Consider the following 19,224-nt stretch of genomic DNA (forward strand, 5'->3'; position numbering starts at 1 on the left):
TTTGACACGGAACAGTAACACAACTCAGCGCCACTATACCGGCATGAGACACACGCAGCCATGCACGCACACACACACGTGCATTCACCATGTTTGGCACCTCCTCCCTCCCAACTCGTCCCAGCGAGCCTATCCAAACGCAGTGCCCCCTGTGCCCTCCCGTTACGATCTCCTCCCCCCCCCCCCCCTTCCCCACATCTATCCATTTATCCATCCACCGCTCACTCTATATATCCTCCACACAAAGGAGACTCGACACAGCTCGCAGCCACGCTAGGCACGCATGCCCTTACATTAACTCACCGGGGGAGGTAAGGAAGAGGAGGAGGACAGAGGGAGGAAGGAAAGAAAGAAAGAAAAAGAGAGAAAGAAAGAAAGAGGTGTGGGGGGGGGCTTAGCAAAGGGTTCATCATGATAATAACATAGCATGTAGTAAGAGCAGTGGTATGGTAATCAGAAGCAAAGGGGGAGAGAGAGAGAGATACATTCATTGTTGATGAGTGGATGATATACTGTAGGTTTTGGGATGGCAGAGATCACGGACAACCACGCATAGAGAAACGTGATGAGACAGACAAGAAAACCAAACAAAAAACAAACGCTGAGAAACTGTTGAGTAAATAAAGATTATGCGGGGGGAAAAAAATATGGAACTGTAGAAGAGATGAATAGGAACAGACAGACAGAGAGAGAAAGGGAGAGGGAGATGGCAACGAAGTGTGTAATTTGCCAGTGACATAGTACTTTGGTATTTAGAACACTGACCCAATTTCTCTCTTTCTCTCACTCTGTTTCCTCCATCCTACCCCCCCCCCCCCCTCTCTCAGGCGTCCATTCCCTCCTTTGGCTCGCAGCATTATAATCTCTCTCCCCCCCCCCCCCCCCCCCCTCCCTCATGTTTGTATATGTGTACGACATGTATGTGCACATAAATACAGCCCACAGATGCGGACACACAACAGGAGAGATGGGAACCCATGTGGTCCTCAGCTTAACTACTTAAGCCCTATATACAGTACACTTAACCGTACTCTATGACCCTATATGTACACTTAACCATACACTACAGCAAATATAGCCTTTCTACAAACTCACAATGTATCACAACGTGACATATGTTATAAACTTGTTACAGTCATTGTCTCCACCAGGCCGAAGGCATGGGGAGAGAGTCTGTTTTGCACTCCGTCCGTGTGTCTGTCCGTCCGTCCGTCAGTCAGTGTGTGTGTGTGTGTGTCCCCGTCTGTCTGTTACCAGCTAATCTCCGGCACCGTTAACCCGGCCGATGCCAAATTTTGCATACATACTCCCTGGATGCCAACAACAAAAAATTCCAGAACAGCCTGTTCTAGCGCCACCAGTAGGTCGACTTTTGAAAAACACATTTTTGAATATTACTCATCCAGATTCTGTCCAAAAATCTCGCAAATCTATATAGTCATGTGTTCAAGACGGATCTGTCCGATATTTCATATTCCATCCGAATTGGCTAACATTGGCTTTCAAATTTTGCAGGATTGGCCCATTTTGAACAAAAAACCTCAACTTTCCTACTAGGCTTAGGAATATATCCCACCCTTTTCACATTGGCCTATGTTATAGCGACTGTTTCTGTATCTCTCTCTCTCTCTCTCCTTCACTGTTTCTGTATCTCTCTCTCTCCTTCACTGTTTCTGTATCTCTCTCTCTCTCTCTCTCTCTCTCTATCTCTCTCTCTCTCCACTGTTTCTGTATCTCTCTCTCTCTCTCTCTCTCCTTCACTGTTTCTGTATATCTCTCTCTCTCCTTCACTGTTTCTGTATCTCACTCTCTCTCTCCTTCACTGTTTCTGTATCTCTCTCTCTCTCCTTCACTGTTTCTGTATCTCTCTCTCTCTCCTTCACTGTTTCTGTATCTCTCTCTCTCCTCCACTGTTTCTGTATCTCTCTCTCTCTCTCCTTCACTGTTTCTGTATCTCTCTCTCTCTCTCTCTCTCTCTCTCTCCTTAACTGTGCAGTTTGTGTCATTCGGTTCAGCCTGGACTGGAGGGGGGAATGAAAACCATTGCGTGCATTGTCTAATGTGCTCCATTTGCTTTAAACAGCAAAACAACTTTATGTAAGGCCGAGTCAAGCTCTATTAATGTTTGTCCTCCCAAACAAAAAGGAACTCCCAACTAGGATAACTAGAGCCTTGCTCCCAATGACCCTCCCTGAGTTCCCGGGACAGTAAAGACGCTCTATAGTCATCCTGTGAGCTGGTATTTGTTTGAACCTGTATTTGTCTCTTGAGAATATACAAGCACCGTTCCTCAAACTGGGCTACGGCGTTACGTACGTCAAACACTGCAGTCCCTGGTTTACAGAAATCCGTCCCCAACGGTGTCTTTCCTGCACTTTAATTAAATATGAATTGAGGCTAAACTAGGTTTAAATAAGTCATTAGAAGATTTGTCTCACCCAACTCTGGCACACGCAGCTAAGCAACAACAGTGTATACGATAATAACAAAATACAAATACTCAGTGGACACTGGATATTAATCCGTCTGGGACCAAATGGAACATACACTATAATCATTATTATTATCTTGTTATATTGCGTTGTTGTTAGCACGGTCTTGTGGAACATGTCACACCAACATGTCACTTCTTCTTTACTCTATGAGAGAGTGACAATTAAAACTCTCTTTAACCCTGCAAGACCCACCGTTGCAACATTACAACCATTTATATTTTAATTAATTAATTAATTAATTAATTAATTAAAAAACATCATCATTGATGTTCATTGTTTAGTCTTGCAATGCCATTGGTCACGATATTAGCACATAAATACCCCCCACAGAGGCAGAAATTCACACTTCAAAATCTCTGGAATTTTTAACAATTTTTAACCTTTGACCTTTAACTCTGATTAAAGTAAGTAAAATGCCTGTAATATATATTTTGTGTGTCATTAGAATGTCTAGAACATGTACATTTATTATTGTCAAAGATATCCCCCAAATGTAAATTATTAATTTATTATTTTAACAATAATTATTATAATTGTGCATAACGACTTTTTTTTCTTTTTTTTTTACATAATTTCCTCTGCAAAGTCCTAGTAGTACAAAGTAGTAGTAAGGTTGAAATCTCTTTTTTGCAAGTAGAAATATATCTGTCTTGCTATGTCATTGAACGCACAAATCACACACAAATGAATCCATCTGGTGTTATCCAAACTGACATTTCCCTGTCAAGCTCCCTCACAGCTTGTTTTATTCAATGGTTTTCTGGCCAAAACCTTTACAGGCTGACGACTGCATGGTAAACTAATTAAGACATTGGCAGTCAGTATACACTTTTGTCAGTGTGGTAAATGACACTGCTTGCAGGGTTTTTGACAAACATACTCCACGACAGCTTGACTGGAAACGGCTAGGAATGCTTAAATCAGTGGAAAACAACAATAAACTAGAAATACCACATTGTGGTTGTAAGCCTCAGCCAACCATTGGCAGTTTACATCTGTCCAGGCTCATAATCTTGTGAAGACTTTAAAGGAATTTCTCCAGGAGATTTGACCTCTCCTCTTGTCTTTCTCTCTCCTTTTGTGCATAGTTATTTAGTTTTGTGAGGCTTCAGTGACCTTTGACCACCAAATTATAATCAGTAGTTCATCCTTGAATCCAAGTTTGTGTCCAAATTTCGAGACGTTTGTGCCAAAGATAGAGACATCAGGTTCATGAGACTAGGACAGACAACACAAAATATTCTTCGTGAGTTTTAAAAAGTTGTTACATTACATTGCTTTTTAAGCAATATACACAGTGGGGTTCTCTTCAGAATCAACTACATGTTTGGCAGGACATGAAATATACTATGACAATATTTTCTAACTTTATTTATGTAATTTTAAGGTTGTTTTTGTCATCAATGTCATCAATGAAGCCAAGAGTTTTGGTCAAATATTATGTTTAGTAGTAGAGGTCGGGTCATGATTCATTTTTCATCTCCGGAGACATTCTGTCATCATTTCCCTACACAAGCCTCCCTGCTCTGGCTGTTCATACTCCATCGTAACATGGTGTGACGTGCCGAAAATATCAGATCTACAAGCTCTAACTCACTCCGGACATGTTGGTGTGTAGTGTGAACTTCACTTGACTTACACCCCTTTGCTCTTTGGGGAGCAAACTGTGGGTCATTCGTTAACTTTCTCCAGCTGGTTCTGTGTTTGGTTCTCTGTTCTCTGCTAACTTCCAAGATGTTCCAAAGGGCCTGTATGTGTCCGGACTGGAGCTCATTTCGCTAACCGCTGGACCAATCAGCTCATTTCTTGTGTAAAAATACACATAGGACAAAGAATTACCTCTACTATCATTTCTTATGCCAATTAATCACCCCCACACATTTGGGTTTCCACTGCCATTGTAGTCTACTGGCTCACCTGCCTCCTCCGGTAGGACGTAGCACCTCTGTCCCATACATCCCGTTTAAGAGCCCCTGCTGACAGACACCAACCCAGCTCGTAAGCCGCCCGGCTTCTCTCCCTCGAACACAGCCATTCTTATTCGTATAGACGCTCTTGAATGTCCTTGTTTCCTTTATAGTTCTGCCTTGGCAGACCTTCTCCAGCTGTTGCTGGGTCTTCCTGGCTTTCTTTTTCCTCAGTGGGTTCCAGGTTATAAGGCCTGTCTTGGTCGTGCTTGGAGGATGGTTTATTTTAGGTTGTGCCCAATCCGGCCCCATATCCTTGCATTTGATTATGCGTTTGATTTGTTTGTTTCAATTTGTTCTTGTGTTGTGATTTGCCAGAGCTTTTCTTTGGTCATTGTTTTTGGCCAGTATAGATTTCCAGAATGTGTCATAAGCATCTGTTTAAGGTTTTTGCAGTTTATTGGTTGTTGTGGTTCTCCATGTTTCTGTCCCATAAAATAAGATTTGACATTTGAATCAAGATGCAGAGTTAGGTTTTTTTAGGTTCTGAATTGCATATTTGTCTCAATATAAAATGATCATAAAAAGTATGATCGTGCCTTCCCTATTCTCGTTTATATAGTAAACTCTGTCCTTCCAACAAATACGTCCCAGATATGTAAATGTGTCCAAGCTTTCCTGTGAGAGCTGCAATTGTGGCGAGTGTTGATATTTTGGTCTGGATTTTAGTATTTTATTTTTTTGCGTGACAGGAGGACTCAACAGCGAAGGCCATAAATAAAAGAAAAACATATTCTGCTGCTATGGCGAAGGAAAACAAAACAAACAAAAACAGCACCCATGCTGTCAGAAGAACTCATACGCGGCTCATCTTTTGCTGCCATTTTTCGACAGATAATTACAGACCCCCCAAATCCGATGATTGAAGGGGTGCTACATGTACATGTGTCCTCTTTTTTTTCAGTCTGAAAAAGTATATGCCATGACTGTTGTGTTATGTTCGTTCATATCTTTCTTTACAGTACATCTGTCTGTTTTTAGTTATATTTATGCAGAAGAATTATCTCAATGGGGTAATTATAATATACTGTTCCTGTGAATCTTCGGTCCATGATAGAGCTGCTACAGTATGTACAGTACAGTACCAGGCCAGCTCTATTCTGTAGGACTAATTATTTGCTGGCCAACTGGCTCCCAAACTGTGGAATAAACTCCCCATTGCAGTTAGAACGTCAGATTCACTCATAACTTTCCACAGTAATCTGAAGACTCCACCTTAGCCCATAGCACTTAATAGCCTTGACGACCATGCAGTCTTAAAATGTTATTTTGATAGCATGTTATTTAGAGAGATGCTAGGTTCATTTGTTTACCCTGTATAGTTTCTATAATTTCAATGCACAGATTATTTTATGTTATATAGACTGATGTTGGCTAACCTATCCATACTGTAGATTACTGAGGCACTACACTGTCTCTCTGCATTTGATGTATGTGTTAACCTTACTGGATACAGAGCGTCTGCTAAATGCCTAAATTGTAAACTGTATTGATTTCTCAACTCATTCCAATAATTGGCTGTAGGTTATAATGTAATTCCCCCCACACACAGTTGGGTTAAAATGTAAAACCTCAAGGTGAATTAAGGCGTCCTTCTCCGAGAGTGCCGCTGATGAAATCACGGACAATTTCCAGCTAGTAATTATGGGTTATTAGTACACACGTCATCATTTAGCTGCTTTCTGACAATATCAAGTAAGAAATAGCAAACACTCAAGTTTTGCATTTCAATCTCTGAAATAAATCCCTAGGATATTATTTTCCACCTAACTGGCACAATATGTTCCAGTTAGATGGCACACCGACACCGTGCCATTTTAAATAAACAATATGTTTTGTTTGTTTTCCCCCTTCATGTGCAATTCTTTGCCTTTACTTTTGCTTTCCGCCTACATAATTTAGGTAGCTCTTAGTTATTTCCCCCATACTTGTCCCACTTATCCTCAGTGTCAATGCATCTCTATTTCTATAACTCTGATTAAATTTGGTTGCATTTCCGTCTCAGAGTTGAATTAGGACTGCATTGGGTTTTGACTGTGCACAGTTGACACCCCCTCATCAAACTGCACAGCTATCGGTTGTTCAGTCTCTCTGAACAACAACAGTGTTTCTGTGACGCGACCCACATCGTTAGTCACTGAACTAATCAACTAAACATAATCAGATGAGAGTATGGAACAAAAAGCATATGTCTTGGGATTCTCACTCTCCACAGACGCGCACGCACGTCCCCCGGTCCGCGGGAGCCCCCTTTTATTTGGCCTTTCTGTTCCGCCGACGCGCCGCGCAGTTCCAACGGGGTGCTGTTTTGTCAGAGAATATCAGTCAAACACAGACAAACGAGAGTGGCGGGCGGAAGCACAGATGCAACGCAAAAGAGCATGAGGACATTTCACAGTTGACTTGGCAGTGTGGGAAGATTAATTGTAATTGTACAGGAGCTGGCGAGCCTGTGGGGGCCCCCCTCGTACTCTGGGAGGTCTGTGTTCCTCCAGACCCCTATATGCTCATTGACAAGGATGCGCTTTGTGCAGTTCACTGTTGGACTGACATTGAATGACGCACGCATGCACGCGCACACACACACATGTGCGCGCACACACGGACTCACAAACCATTCAACCTCCACTCTCCTTCCTTTCCTCTGTATGTTTTTGTTTTTTGCTTGCTCAGTTCTTTGAGTCATTAATGTGTGTCCACTTTCTCTCTCTCTCTCTCTCTCTCTCTCTCTCTCTCTCTCACTCTCTCTCTCCCCCTGTGGTTCCTGTCACTTGTTCACAGACGAGTGGCCATTACATCACTATGACCTAAATGTGTCACATCCCTTCCCTCTCTCCTTCTCTCCCGCTCTCGCCTTCTCTCCTGCTCTGCTCTCTCCTCTCCTCTTTCCCACTCTCTCTCTCTTTCTTTCTTTCTCTCTCTCTCTGTCTCTCTCTCTGTCCTACCCTCTGGACATTTCTTTGAAAAAAGTGCTTTTTGTTCTTTCATTGAATCCTACTTTGATCAGCTCTCCTCTCCTCTCCTCTCCTCATTCCTCTCCTCTCCAGGGTGACATTTTGATGTTGTGTCAGTGTCCTGACAAGTTCTCCGTCTCTCCTAAGCTGTGTTCCCCACCTCAGAGAGACCCTAACATGTGACAGGAAATGCATCTCCACATCACAGTCCACTGTCTCTACGTGTAACTCACTGTCCTCGGGGACTCCTCTACTCTCACGACAACCTGTGCAAAGTCACTCGCAGGAAGAAAGGAAATGCACGCATACATGTGCAAGTACACATACTGTATGCATGTGTTAAACACACATTACTGCACACATGCACGCTCGCACGGTACAAACACACGTACATGACACACACACACACACGTTTCACTTCAACAACGATGGCGATTTTATGAATGTACTGTATGACTTTTTGCAATTCTTTGCCATTCATTTCTAACACTAACACTGGAAATATCAGACTCGCAACACGTTGTGAGCTTGTAGATTTGCTATTTTCAGTGCACGACACACCACACCAGCACCCAAGTAAGTAAATAAATTAGACTTAACCCAGCCCTTAAACCTAACCTCTAAATGTCTAAACCTATTATTTTGGGGACATTTTGGCCCTCACGAGTGCACGCACAAAATACCACCGCAAATAGTATTCACATGTATCACTATTCACTAATAAGGACAATGCAGACAGAACACTCATCTGTCCACCCACACCTCCCTCTGGCCTCTGTGTCCACATCATGTGATCCAGTCCCTGCCTCTATTGATCCCGGGCAGCCAGTGACTCGTATAAACCCTGCTGGGTCTGTCTGGGAGTACAGCTGTCAGCTGCTGCCCGTCTGGCACGGCTGGAAAAACATCCCCAAATTGGGAACCTGTGATGCTCTTTCAAATTTTACATGACACTATTGACGGTTTACAACTTTGCAAATTGGAAGCCAGTTTGGACCCCGTATAACAAGATCCCCAGGGGGGGTCTTAGTAGGCCACCTGCTTTTTTAGCGCTCTATCAAAATGTCTTCACCAAAAATGGCTGATATACAAGCTCATATCGCGTCACGTTGCAACACAGTGTGAGCTTGTAGATCTGTTATTTTCTGCAAATGTTTGCCCCAGAATAGGGACACTATATGTTTTCATGTGGTTCAAATTTGCCTTTGTTGAAATACTCAACCACACAATTCTGACAATTGCCTCGTCTAAAGACTACTCTTCATCTATTTCAAAGCCATAGCATATGGTTTCACATCTGTTCATGTTCATGTTATTTTTATATCGTGTTTATCTTTCGACAGAAACGTTAACATGTCGGGTGAGATGCAATATTAAATCACAAGTCAGATCAGAACCTCGGATGGATGATGATCACCGCTGCATTTTTCAGAGTTAACAGCCAAAGAAGATCCTACTTTGAATGGCACCCTAGGGACACCTATAGGACTATGGGACCCTATGGGACGCGTGTGCACGTATCCTGGTGCTGGGGGTATGCAAGGCGTTGCCTAGCAACCGGGCCAGTGTTAAAAGTAAATTTTTGGCTAAACCGTTTCATATTTGATATAAAGCTTTATGTACGATATATCTCGTACTTAGCCTACAATGGGTGCACTGTAGACTGTAGAGGGAAAGTAGGAGATATCTCACACTTGGCATAAAAGGAGTTGAGGATTAATGCCACCAAACAACGCTGTACTATATGAACCATTGGCGGTCAACTCACCTACGCAGGCGGACTCATTGACGTTGGGCTGGTGGCCTCCGTCACAGACACACCCTCCGACTGGCACCATCCACTCGCCTTCCGCGTTGCAGTGCATGCGCGGCGCACCGGAACCCGGCGCTCGGCTGTTCGAGACACACGTGCCACTCACGGGAACCAAGGAGGTGGACTCCGCCCCCGACGGAGTGGCGGGGTAAGAGGCCAGGTGGCGACTGGTGGCCGGGCAGCGGCGGTAGAAGACGGACACGCCCATGAGGGAAACGCAGGCGCCACTGTCGACGATGGCCAGGACGAATCTGAAACCGCGGTGAAAGGGGGAGGTCAAACTAAAGATGGCAAGCGATTCTTGCAGAATAGCTTTCTGCTTGACATGCATGCGGTATTGTGTGTACTGTATTTATCTTTTAATCCGTTCAGTTACACACATTCAGACCTTAAGAATTATGGCCTGTTTTTATGTTCAAGCATAGTTCTCTCAAGTGACTGAGTTGTTCTGAAACAAAATGACGGTGCAGTACATCCCTTGCCCGTGGGCACGTGGATATCAGATAAGAGGGAAGTGGTTTTTAGCTCGGTTCCCCCCTGGGTCTGGCTGGTTTTCTTTTAGTCATTGCGGAATCAAACAGAACATGGCGGTTTACCCTGTGCGTGTAAGCGGGGCGAAGCTGCGGGTCTTGATGTTAATGCGGCGGTAGCGATTAGGTTGGTACTGGTGAGGGGAGCTGGGCTCCACCTTGGAGAAGCTCTTATCTGCAGCGATGGTGTCAATCTTTACCCAGCCTTCCCTGGTTTCCTTCTCCCCGTTGGACGGCTGGAGGGGGGAGGGGGGGGGGGTAACGGGGGGAGGGTGGTGATAGGGTGGACACACGGGGCACGGGGTCGGAAGGACGAAGAGGACAGAGGGAAAGATAATGAGTGGTCGAGAGAGGAGAAAATTGCATGTTGATGAAACAGTGGTCGACAGAACGGAAGACAACAGAGTCAGACAATAGAGTCAAATTATGGACATGGAAGAGAGTCAGTTGGCAGATGAACAATAGAGATAAAGAAAACAGTGGAATAAATCAAGGGAGAGAAGTTCAGACTAAGTTCGGAGGTTGGTTTATTTTCTTTTCTTTCTTTCTTTGTCACCAGACCAGACGTATCTCCAATCATCCGGCTACAGTTTTTCTTTTTGGAATGAAACTAAACTACGGTAAACTTATTTAAACCAAAATAATTTGCATGCACTGAGAGTGAGAAGTTTAGGCAAAACACAAGTTTTAGACTGCAACTAAACTAAATCAACTTAACTAAACTTACTATTATTGTATTCCTCCTATATCTCCTCACCCATGTAATCTCCAATGACTACATGGCTGTCTGTCTGTATACATATGAATATGTAGCAGTTGAGTTTGATCTGAATCGTCCCACCAGGGACTCTGTGCTCCACTCTCCCCTCTAGACTCTCGCGGCTGCTCAACTCTGCATCCTGCCCTGTTGCGACTCGTTATCCCTCATCAGGCTTTGATTTGCATTCTTAAGCAGCATCCCGTGTTCCCTAAGGAACACGTGTGTATTCTTCATCTGCAAACTCTCCTCTCCTCCTCCCCTCCACCTCCACTCGGCGAGGGTGAAGACCCGACGCTACAGTAGCTGAAGCAGTGGGGGGAGCTCGGCATTTTTGTACTTTTGCCTTGAAGCCGAAGCAGAAATGCAGAGACGAAAAATAAAATCATGCAACTCGCTAACTACCCCCCCCCCCCTACCATCCCCTATACCCCCCCAAGACTGAGGGAACTTCCGAGAGTCCGCGATGAAACAGTGGATGGGTATATATATATATACACAGTATTTGGTGTCAGACTTCAGTGTAATTAGCGGGATTGACAGTGAGCTCTGCGAGAAACCACAGCAACACAAGTTTTCCATTTTGCGAGAAACCAATATTCCCCCAGCATCATGTGCTTTGTGTCAGTGCGGCCTGGTAGAGAGGGTGTCAATCCTGACAGCTGTTCTTGGCAGAGCGCCGCGGCCATAAACACAGTCATTATGTGACTCCTCAATGTCGCAGGGTGACGGGCAAGAGTTTGTTTTCTGGGTGTAACCTGAACCTGACAATGCTGAAATTTTTACATTTTGTTCCCCCCTTTGCTTTCGTTATTCGGGCCTGAGACATTCCGTCTTGGCCCTGGAGTGCTGCCTGTTACAGTGGTCCAAAAATAGCTGGCAGAAGTAGAGGGACATACTTCCAGAAACTTTCAGATGAATTCATATGGGATGGGGGGGGAATGCAGCCTATAACATCAGATGAGGTCTTTCCAACGTACACACGGATTTGAAAAGACATGCTTTTCGTCAGAGAGGTCAGAGTGCAGGGTTGCTCGCAGTGCAGCACCCTGGCTGCACGGAATGGTTTTTTGGGTTCAACGCCTTGCTTAAAGGACCACTTCACCACTTTTCAACTTATCTTCAGATAATAGGTCCTTTAAGGGTAGGCCTACTTTGGCAGGGCTTTCCTGTGAAAAAGAAGGATGTCCAAGTCCTGGACTCCTGAGTGATGGCAATTAGTGGACTTTATTCAGTATAAACTTGTTAAGAGTCCCTGTGATGTCATGTGGATCAATACCCCATTATCATACATCATCATCATCATACTGTACTTAGCGAGCGAAGTGTGGTCTGTGCAACCACACTTGCAATGTACCCAGAATTGCACCTTTCTATTTGTAGTTTGTTTGGGGACTCCTTGATGACATTCACAACTATTGTGTAAAATGGTAAATTGCTAAATATCAGCTCCATAAGATTGTTATTATGAGTTATTATCTCACACTGTTTTTTTTTTGTTTTTGTCTAAAGCCTCAGCAATTGGGTCAATAGAAGAAGATGAACATCTTTGGCCAGTTGGGTAACTTAGGGTTAGGCTCTTAGCACGAGCTTGTAGATCTGCTATTTTTCAATTGCTAAAGTATAACATGATGCTTTTAAAACACCAAAAGGGGTTCCCGTCCTGAATGTGAATAAGTGAATAAACCATTGGCAGCTCATTAGTCTGGTGTGCAGATACAGTGCTCTGTACAGTATGTGTCCCAGCGGGGGTCTGTCTGGACATGCACATACAGTTCCTCAGTCTAGTGTGCAGATACAGTGCAGTGTACAGTATCATGTGTCCCAGCGGGGGTCTGTCTGGACCATAGAGTATTAAAAGGATAGAGACCGATCTGGCGCGAAGCTCCGCCCCCCCCCGCGCTATTCATGTCAGTGGAAGTTGCTCAGTGGCGTTTTGAAGCACCCGGAAGGACCGTCTACTTCCGCCTTTTTTCCGCCGATTCAGCATTTGGGCACCACGACCACATTTTGGTGCCCAAATGTGGAAGTGCAACCGAGCGCTCAATGTTAAAACCCAGCTGCACGGGGTTTCCTCGTCATGAATCCACGGGTCCGCGACCGTCCGCCTGCAGTCCCTCCTCTTACCACTAGGGCCCAGTGCTTCAACATTGGTCTGGACATACAGTTACAGTACCTCGGCGGCCCAGGTCCTCTCCAGCTCCCTCTGGGAGTCGGCCTGCTTGTAGTACAGCGTCAGCGTCTCCCTGCAGGTGGGCGACGGCGAGCGCAGGCTGGCGCAGTCGCGCACGGAGAAGCGCAGCGTGACGAAGACCCGCGGCGCGGCGGCGCGGTACAGGAAGGGCGTGGCCAGCCAGTTGTCCTGGACGCGGGGGTTGTTCTGGTTGACGTTGCACACCTCGAAGGTCCGGATGAGCCTGCCCCGGTCGTCCAGAACGCTGACCTCATCCCACTGAGAGAGAGAGAGAGAGACTGTTATACTGACTGCCCTGGTTGTCCATAACACTGACCTCATCCCACTGAGAGAGAGAGAGAGAGAGAGAGAGACTATTATACTGACTGCCCCGGTCGTCCATAACACTGACCTCATCCCACTGAGAGAGAGAGAGTCAACCAATTAGCTAATTAGAGTCAACCACATTTGTAAACTAATAAAAGACACCTATCTGGAACATTGGACCAATCAAACCAAAACTCAAAACAAACTGACTATCTGCCCCGGTCGTCCAGAACACTGACCTCATCAGAGAGAGAGAGAGAGAGAACTACTGTATGTTGACTATAGTGCATGTATTGTGTTTGCACAAGTTCCTTCACCATTTAGACTTCATTGTGTAATTCCTTCTGTAATTACTCGTAAAAAAGTGTGAAGTGAGGGGCGCTCTTATCATCATACATCACCACATTACGGCCAATCACAATTGGCGTCTTTTCTCCCCTCACTTTTTATCCTCAATATGTACTTTGATCAGCCAATCAAATCATCACTATGGGCTGTTTTTGCTGCTCTGATCTTATTTTTCATTGTTGCTTTTTAATTGAATGTGATGTTTTATTTTAGCTTATGTATTGCACAGCACTTTGTAACATTTGTTTTGAAAGGCGCGTCATGAATACATTTACCTTACCTTTATTACCTCACATGAAACTGACTTGGTGTTTGGTTTACATGTTGGTCCAGTAAACTAACTGTAGACGAGCATATCTACGATTCAAACAAAAAGGTGGTTGCAATTAACGCATTAAACCCACAATGCTTACACAGTATTCCCAAAATACCCCCTAAAGTAAATAAAGAACACCTTAAAAGAACCCGCCGGCTGACCGATATGCGAGGCGAAAGGTCGTACAGTGCATACGGGTGGAGGAGGAGAGTGCGGTTCACAGCGTGTGGGATAAGCAATAATTTAGACTTTGTTTGATTACGTCATGAGGCTGCAGTGTAAACTGAGGCCATGCTACTGTAAACACACGCTGGCTCAAGAGAAACAGGATCTGGAGCCGGTGGCCCTAGAATAGGCGCTTGTGCGTAAACTGTTAGGATCCCTGCGTGTCTGAGCGCTGTTTAGTTTAGCCCCATCGCGCAGCCAAGCCCACGAGAGATTAACACGTTCTGACCTGCGATCAGTTTCTAAAAATGTCTTCTACATCCAGATATTTCTGAAAAAGCTATGTTTCCATGTCAGTCGTTCTTCGATTTTTCAAAAATAGCAGACCTACAAGCTCTATAGATCTGCTATTTTCGGAAAACTGTCGGGATTTAGAAGGCATTTGTGGAATCGTCCTCGGGTCTAAATGGGTTAGGCTCGATTCATACTTGCCGGCTTGTACGGATGCCAAAACAAAATAGCTGATCTACAAGCTGACAACGCGTTGTCAGCTTGGCGCGCTCCGACACCGCATGCCAAAAATAATGAATCAGCCTTTAACTGTCATGGAATGCTGAATTGCCAACATCGTGTGAAGGTAAACTCAAATCTGTGTGTTTATGCTGTACACACACCTCTGTATTATCTTTCAGGAGACCACACCGCAAAATGGTAGTTTATATGTTGCAACATAAACAGGGAGAACAATGCTGCTGCTGATTTGCTGGTCTTATTCGGTGTATATACATACTTATACCCTCTCTGACTGTTGTTTGGCATCAACACTATAATACACAGCAATTTTGGAAAACCTAGTAGACTGAAATTCCTCATTTGATGCTTCCCTGCCATAGACATAGACACAAACATGTATTTTGTAATTGTAGTCTTAAAATGACTCATATAAAAGTCATAATTCATAAGTCCTCATTCCTGCAATCACCTTTTTTCAGACTGAATAATGTCTGTTTTCTATCACATGGCAAGGACGTGTGTGTGTGTGTGTGTGTGTGTGTGTGTGTGTGTGTGTGCGCTCGTTCATGCGTGTGAGTGTACTGTAGGTAATAGACCAATCAATCACACCAAACTAAACAGCTCAGCTGAATGCTACAGCACTCACAGTCAATATTGGACTGTATTATGGTGGATGAGTAAAACAAATAAGATTCTGCCCTGGGCGTGACAACACACTTCTGTTACTGTAGTTACACAGATGGATTATGGCCAATTTATGTCGACTGTCTTGTCGCACAACCAAAGTGACGTCCAGATGACAAGTTAAAAGTTCTAGGCGCCTTTATAAAATGTTGCATATTTTGATTGGGGTTGGGGTCACGTTGCTGAGTGATAGACAGAATGGATGCTCCAAACTCAGAACATTGAGAGACATGCAGTGCGACATGTCTATCGACACTTGTCGCTCAAAGCATGAATTGGCCTTAAGGGTTCAGTCATACGTGTGAGACAAGCACGCACGCACGCACGCACGGTCGCACGCACGCACACCCACTCAGAAACAACCTCTGTCATAACAATTTACAATTACAATTTGCAATTTAGGCGTTTAGCAGACGCTCTTAATCCAGAACCATGTCATGTCATGACAGATTATGTCATCTGCTCTCATTAGTTACTGGTGGGGACAACTCCTACTAATTGTATACCTTACCTTACCTACTGAGGCCTCATTCAATCACACGTATCAAACGCCAATCAAGCAAATGTTTGGTCGTTTCTTTGGGCCACCACAATGCTTTTCCAATGGGAGTCACATGGTTTGATCAAACATTTTTGTTTGATCGGGGGGGAGGGGCAGAACATCACCAGCAATCAAACACAAATGTTTGGTCAAACCATGTGACTCCCATTGGAAAAGCATTGTGGTGGCCTAAAAAAACAAAAAAATTACCAATTTTTGTTTGATGGTGCAGATACGTGTGAATGAGGCCTTATGGTGCGTCCACACGGGCAGATGAAACGATGCACAGACGTGTTGTGAGTTGATTTGGGCAGCTACTGTACATGCATCTACTGTACATGCATCTACATGCATCGTTGAGCCTCTGCAACGTCACGTCGCTGCCGGCTTCCTTTGACAATGAACGGTAGACTGCATCGTTAAATCTGCCCCGTACAGTCCGTGCTGTGAACGCAACATTAGGCAGTGCTTCTCAAAGCGTTTCATTTCACGGAGCCCCAGGTCAGTATGCATAAAGCCACGTTGGCATGCATAAAGCACACCTGTAGCTACAGGATAGAACGTATACAGCGAAGCCACGCCGTGGCTCTAACGTCGTTAGACCCCGTTTAGTTTTTACTCTATCCATTAATGTGTTGATCTGCGAGTGTCCTCCCCACCGCATATCTCAACCAATCTACTTCAGATTTTCTGTGCGTATCGCCGGGGACCCAACGGAGTGCAGTGCTGAGTGGGAAGTTGGCGTGGGTCTGCAATTCTAACTGCAATGGGGTGTTCCTTCTACAGTTTGGGAGCCAGAAGGGAGTGCAGCACCATATAGATGAGAGGGTTGTGACAACTCCGTTCACTTCATGGGGCCAGTCTTCTACATAGACTTCTATTGGCAAAGTGCTAAGTGTGAGTCCTGGACTGGAGGTTGGAAGAATGCACTGGACTCAGGCAACAGCCCAGCTTTAATTATCTTAAATCCCTTTAGTTTAGATAGTTTTTTTTAGTCATAGTACAACATAAACATTACAGAGACTTTTCGCTGTCACTATATAATACTTGAAAACAGTTGTCATATGTTGCACACATGCCTACAATTGCTGATATTTGCGCCGCCCTCGTTGAAAACAATGGATTTCAAACTCCAGCTTGTCACACGCCAAGGCTGCATGAACAGCGCTTGAGCGTTGTTTTGTGCCCCCTCAATGGTGCAACTCTCCTTCAATGGCTCTGGTGGAATGTTGTCCCGGGTGTTTCAGGGAAGTTTCTGACAGCTTTCCTGTCGAGGGGCATGCGTTCCCAACGGGCATGGCCCTATTTATTTTAGATTTTTTATTGAGATACTGTATGTCATTTAGGAATTAATGTCTTAACACACAATTATTTGGATCTGTAAAATATAGTCGCTAAGGTTACATTATGGTCAAACCAGATACAACTGGATGGATGCACATGCTTATTAACACGCACGCGCGCACACACGCACAGTCGCTCGCGCACGCACGCACACACACACACACACACACACACACACACACACACACACACACACACACACACACACACACACACACACAAATACATAATTTAGTCACAAGGTCATTCAGTGGTGTCACAGCATGCCTTTTGAGGTTTTGGCTTTTTCCTGAAAAGTGACTCATTAGCATGGTTCTGTTATCATTATCAGATATGACCAGATTTGTGTGGTCGTATTTTTTGGATTACTGGAAAAACACATGGCGATGATTAAACAGTGAATTATGACAAATTACATAATCCAAACCTCTCAATAATTAAGAAAATGCTGAAACACGGAAAATACAAAGCTTCTTGTGTTTAGAAAGTTCATTTCACTCTCTCAAGCCGAGACAACTCTATCACAATCTTCAAATGCCAGAGAGGGTCTGGATCGGCTATCTGGGGGACTCCGGTCAATTATGGGTTTAGTGGTGGTAAATCCCTTTTAAAAACCCACCTTTTACGTTAAGGCTTTCTCTTAATTACCTTTTGCATACCTTATTCTATTTTTGTGTGTATGCTTTCATGTTGTGCCTGCTGTCATTCAATGATATCTTGTAGCTGTGACTACGTTGTTGTTGTTTTGTTTTTTTACCCTGTTATGTAAAGCACTTTGTGACTATGTCTTGAAATGTGCTATGTAAATAAATTCATTATCAATGTAGACACCTTTGACTGTCTCCTGTTAAAGCACAACACATTGTAGCATAAACAACGCTCATAATGCTCAAAACCTTGCCTTCAGGAATCATACTTTTCACTGCCTCACTGCCGAACCTCTGCTCTGACCCCATGGAACTGCTACAAGGTTTAGGCTAGGTTATAATTAGCTAGAGTTGGACGAGAGGAAATAGCAATTTGTGTGACTAATATGCAAATGTTGCTTCTGCTGTATAACATTAAAGAAATGTCTGTGCTACAAATGCAGGATACTGTAGATGGAAAAGTAATGCAACCCTGTAACTAAGAGCACTGGGAATAGTCGGACTGCGAAACTCAAGATATATGCTAATATTATGTCAAGAGCATGAATATTATTCATGATCCGTGACAGTTGCTACAGTAAGAACATGTCACACAAATAGCATAACAGCCACCAGCAGCCGTATCATTTCTAAAAGCAGACAGTGCCGTATCACTTGCATATTGCTGTGTGTCTGCCTCAGCATTTGCAAGCGTGCCATTGTTTGCCTGCAACGGAGAGGCAGTCACAATGCATTAGCGGCAAGTGTTGAGTAATGGAAAAGACTGGTGTGGTTGAGTTTTTGGGAGCTAATGTCGTGCGGTCGCTTGAATGCCGTCGGTCAAATTCTTCACGCCACCAGCTGGCATGAGAGGAGTGAGATTCAAAACAAGCTGACGGCCACAATGTACGCAGACCAACATGCTAAATAGCGCCGACCTAAACAGACCGCACCAACGATGATTATAATATAAATATATCATTTTAAAAGTTGTCCTAACTCGACTGGATGGCGGTGGTGTCCACGGCAACAACTGTATAAGGCCAACCACGGTGGTGAACAATATCGTTGGGATCTCTTCTTCGGGGGGGCATCTAGTGAACTTTATGACGGACAATCAAAAAACCATCAGAATTTTACAGACCATAGCGTTCAACACATAACTCAAGCTGTTTAACTAAACATCGTTCATCAGTGTGGATGATGCGCTCATCATCATTACAGTTATCAATGCTAGGCTGAAAAGGCTCGGGACGGAGGAGCTAGATTATTGTATATTTTCTTTTTTATCTTTTTTAATGTTTTTTTTGCGGCTTTTGCCTTTATTTTATATAGAGGGACAGACTGCCAGGCTCGGGCTCCTGGCCAAGGTGCCTGGACCACTGAGCCACGGCCCAGGCCGTATGTTTTCATTTTTGCATGCAACGTTGTTGTGGGTATACCCCTGAAATGTGACATAGTGCCATATATGTGATGGCTGTTGACCCAGCAGCCATCACATATTATTTGACGGGGCACGGGGGCGTGAAAATGCATTCTAATGGTCAAACAATCACTTGTGTTCCACCTGGGATTCATGGAACTAACGTAGTTAGCGTAGAACTTTAAGTTCCTATTTATTGGTACATTGATTTGAAAGAAAGAAATATAGTGAATTTCTTTGTCCATTCC

The 19,224-nt window shown here is 44.2% G+C and overlaps 1 protein-coding gene across 2 annotated transcripts in view; it reads right to left on the reverse strand.

The window, feature by feature from the left end:
• The window catches only part of ephb6 (eph receptor B6), a gene marked incomplete at its 5' end in the record, with an annotated part of 76,526 nt that overhangs the window by 29,905 nt on the left and 27,397 nt on the right, over window positions 1-19,224 (reverse strand). For both annotated transcript variants that reach the window (XM_080768118.1, XM_080768117.1), the window contains 3 exons: window positions 9,185-9,480; window positions 9,826-9,995; window positions 12,693-12,968. In XM_080768118.1, the coding sequence (XP_080624244.1) occupies window positions 9,185-9,480; window positions 9,826-9,995; window positions 12,693-12,968 (742 nt within the window). The remainder of the gene's footprint in view (window positions 1-9,184; window positions 9,481-9,825; window positions 9,996-12,692; window positions 12,969-19,224) is intronic.

Source organism: Protomyctophum bolini, assembly GCF_963924005.1.
Source record: "Protomyctophum bolini genome assembly, chromosome: 7".
Classification (NCBI taxonomy): domain Eukaryota; kingdom Metazoa; phylum Chordata; class Actinopteri; order Myctophiformes; family Myctophidae; genus Protomyctophum; species Protomyctophum bolini.